Source organism: Salmo salar, chromosome 04, assembly GCF_965601325.2.
Source record: "Salmo salar chromosome 04, fSalSal1, whole genome shotgun sequence".
Taxonomy (NCBI): domain Eukaryota; kingdom Metazoa; phylum Chordata; class Actinopteri; order Salmoniformes; family Salmonidae; genus Salmo; species Salmo salar.
In genome coordinates, this window is record NC_138294.1 from 1,887,501 (window position 1) to 1,890,000 (window position 2,500).

General features: G+C 53.3%; 1 protein-coding gene across 1 annotated transcript in view; it reads left to right on the forward strand.

Annotated features, from left to right (window-relative positions):
• The window catches only part of LOC106590778 (serine/threonine-protein phosphatase 2A 55 kDa regulatory subunit B gamma isoform), an 18,844-nt gene that overhangs the window by 14,102 nt on the left and 2,242 nt on the right, over positions 1-2,500 (forward strand). Inside the window, exons 6-7 of the mRNA XM_045716321.2 lie at positions 939-1,103; positions 2,341-2,500. The exon at positions 2,341-2,500 is cut by the window's right edge and continues 10 nt beyond it. Of these exons, the coding sequence (XP_045572277.1) occupies positions 939-1,103; positions 2,341-2,500 (325 nt within the window). The remainder of the gene's footprint in view (positions 1-938; positions 1,104-2,340) is intronic.

Here is a 2,500-nt window from a genome sequence, read left to right on the forward strand (position 1 = left end):
TAAGAGCGTCTGCTAAATGACCTAAATGTAAATGTGTGTGTGTGTGTGTGTGTGTGTGTGTGTGTGTGTGTGTGTGTGTGTGTGTGTGTGTGTGCTCGTGCATATGTGCGTGCGTGTGACAGGGTTGATTAAGTTTAGTAGCTAAGGTTAAAAACAATCTCTGCATATTCTTAGTGTCTTCTGTGGTGTCTGTGTACTATGTGGTGACAGTTAATCAGGCTAGCTACAACCACCACATCTACTGTACAGTTAATCAGGCTAGCTACAACCACCACATCTACTGTACAGTTAATCAGGCTAGCTACAACCACCACATCTACTGTACAGTTAATCAGGCTAGCTACAACCACCACATCTACTGTACAGTTAATCAGGCTAGCTACAACCACCACATCTACTGTACAGTTAATCAGGCTAGCTACAACCACCGCATCTACTGTACAGTTAATCAGGCTAGCTACAACCACCACATACACTACTCCTCCAGACATAGTCCTGTGTTGTTCTACCTGAGTATCTCTCCTCCAGACATAGTCCTGTGTTGTTCTACCTGAGTATCTCTCCTCCAGACATAGTCCTGTGTTGCTCTACCTGAGTGTCTCTCCTCCAGACATAGTCCTGTGTTGTTCTACCTGAGTATCTCTCCTCCAGACATAGTCCTGTGTTGTTCTACCTGAGTATCTCTCCTCCAGACATAGTCCTGTGTTGTTCTACCTGAGTGTCTCTCCTCCAGACATAGTCCTGTGTTGTTCTACCTGAGTATCTCTCCTCCAGACATAGTCCTGTGTTGTTCTACCTGAGTATCTCTCCTCCAGACATAGTCCTGTGTTGTTCTACCTGAGTATCTCTCCTCCAGACATAGTCCTGTGTTGTTCTACCTAAGTATCTCTCCTCCAGACATAGTCCTGTGTTGTTCTACCTGAGTATCTCTCCTCCAGACATAGTGGACATCAAGCCAGCCAACATGGAGGAGCTAACAGAGGTGATAACAGCAGCAGAGTTCCATCCTCACCACTGTCACCTGTTTGTCTACAGCAGCAGTAAGGGAACTCTACGTCTCTGTGACATGAGGGCCTCGGCACTTTGCGACAAACACACCAAACGTGAGTTGGCTACACACGGGAAGACAAAAGCCATTGCTGTCAGTCTCTAAATCATGGGTATTCAAATCTTACTCTTCGAGGTCCAGAGTACGACTACTGCTGATTCTGTTCTGCCTGATAATTAATTGCACCCACATGGTGTCCCAGGTCTAAATCAGTCCTTCATTTAAATCAGCAGTAGAACTGGCCTCAGGTCCAGATTGGAATCCCCCCCCCCTAAATTGTGATATCCACCTCTCCTCTTCTCTACACTTCTCTCTCCTCCCACTCTCCCTTTGTCTCCTCTCCTCTCCTCCCCCTCCTCTCGTCTCCTCTCTCCTTCCCTTGTCACCTCTCTCCTCCCTCTCTCCTCCCCGTCTCCTCTCCCTCCCCCTCTCCTCTCCCTCCTCTCTCCTCCCCCTCTCCTCTCCTTTGTCTCCTCTCTCCTCCCCCTCTCCTCTCCCTCCCTCCTCTCCTCTCCCCTCTTCTCCTCTCTCCTCTCCCTCCTCTCTCCTCCCCCTCTCCTCTCCTTTGTCTCCTCTCTCCTCCCCCTCTCCTCTCCCTCCTCTCTTCTCCCCTCTTCTCCTCTCTCCTCCCTGTCTCCTCTCCCTCCTCTCTCCTCCCCGTCTCCTCTCCCTCCCCCTCTCCTCTCCCTCCTCTCTCCTCCCCCTCTCCTCTCCTTTGTCTCCTCTCTCCTCCCCCTCTCCTCTCCCTCCTCTTCTCTCCCCTCTTCTCCTCTCTCCTCCCACTCTCCCTTTGTCTCCTCTCCTCCCCCTCCTCTCGTCTCCTCTCTCCTTCCCTTGTCACCTCTCTCCTCCCTCTCTCCTCCCCGTCTCCTCTCCCTCCCCCTCTCCTCTCCCTCCTCTCTCCTCCCCCTCTCCTCTCCTTTGTCTCCTCTCTCCTCCCCCTCTCCTCTCCCTCCTCTCCTCTCCCCTCTTCTCCTCTCTCCTCTCCCTCCTCTCTCCTCCCCCTCTCCTCTCCTTTGTCTCCTCTCTCCTCCCCCTCTCCTCTCCTCTCCCTCCTCTCCTCTCCCCTCCTCTCCTCTCCCCTCGCCTCCTCTCTCCTCCCCCTCTCCTCCCCGTCTCCTCTCCCTCCCCCTCTCCTCTCCCTCCTCTCCTCTCCCCTCGCCTCCTCTCTCCTCCCCGTCTCCTCTCCCTCCTCTCTCCTCCCCGTCCTCTCCCTCCTCTCTCCTCCCCATCTCCTCATCTCTTCTCCCGTGTCTTTTCTCATCTCCACCTCCCAATCGCTCTTCCTCCAGTCTTTGAGGAACCAGAGGACCCAGGAAGTCGTTCATTCTTCTCTGAGATCGTGTCGTCGGTGTCGGATGTGAAGTTCAGTCACAACGGGCGGTACCTGCTGACCAGGGATTACCTGACGGCCAAGGTGTGGGACCTACACATGGAGAAAGGCCCTGTCGA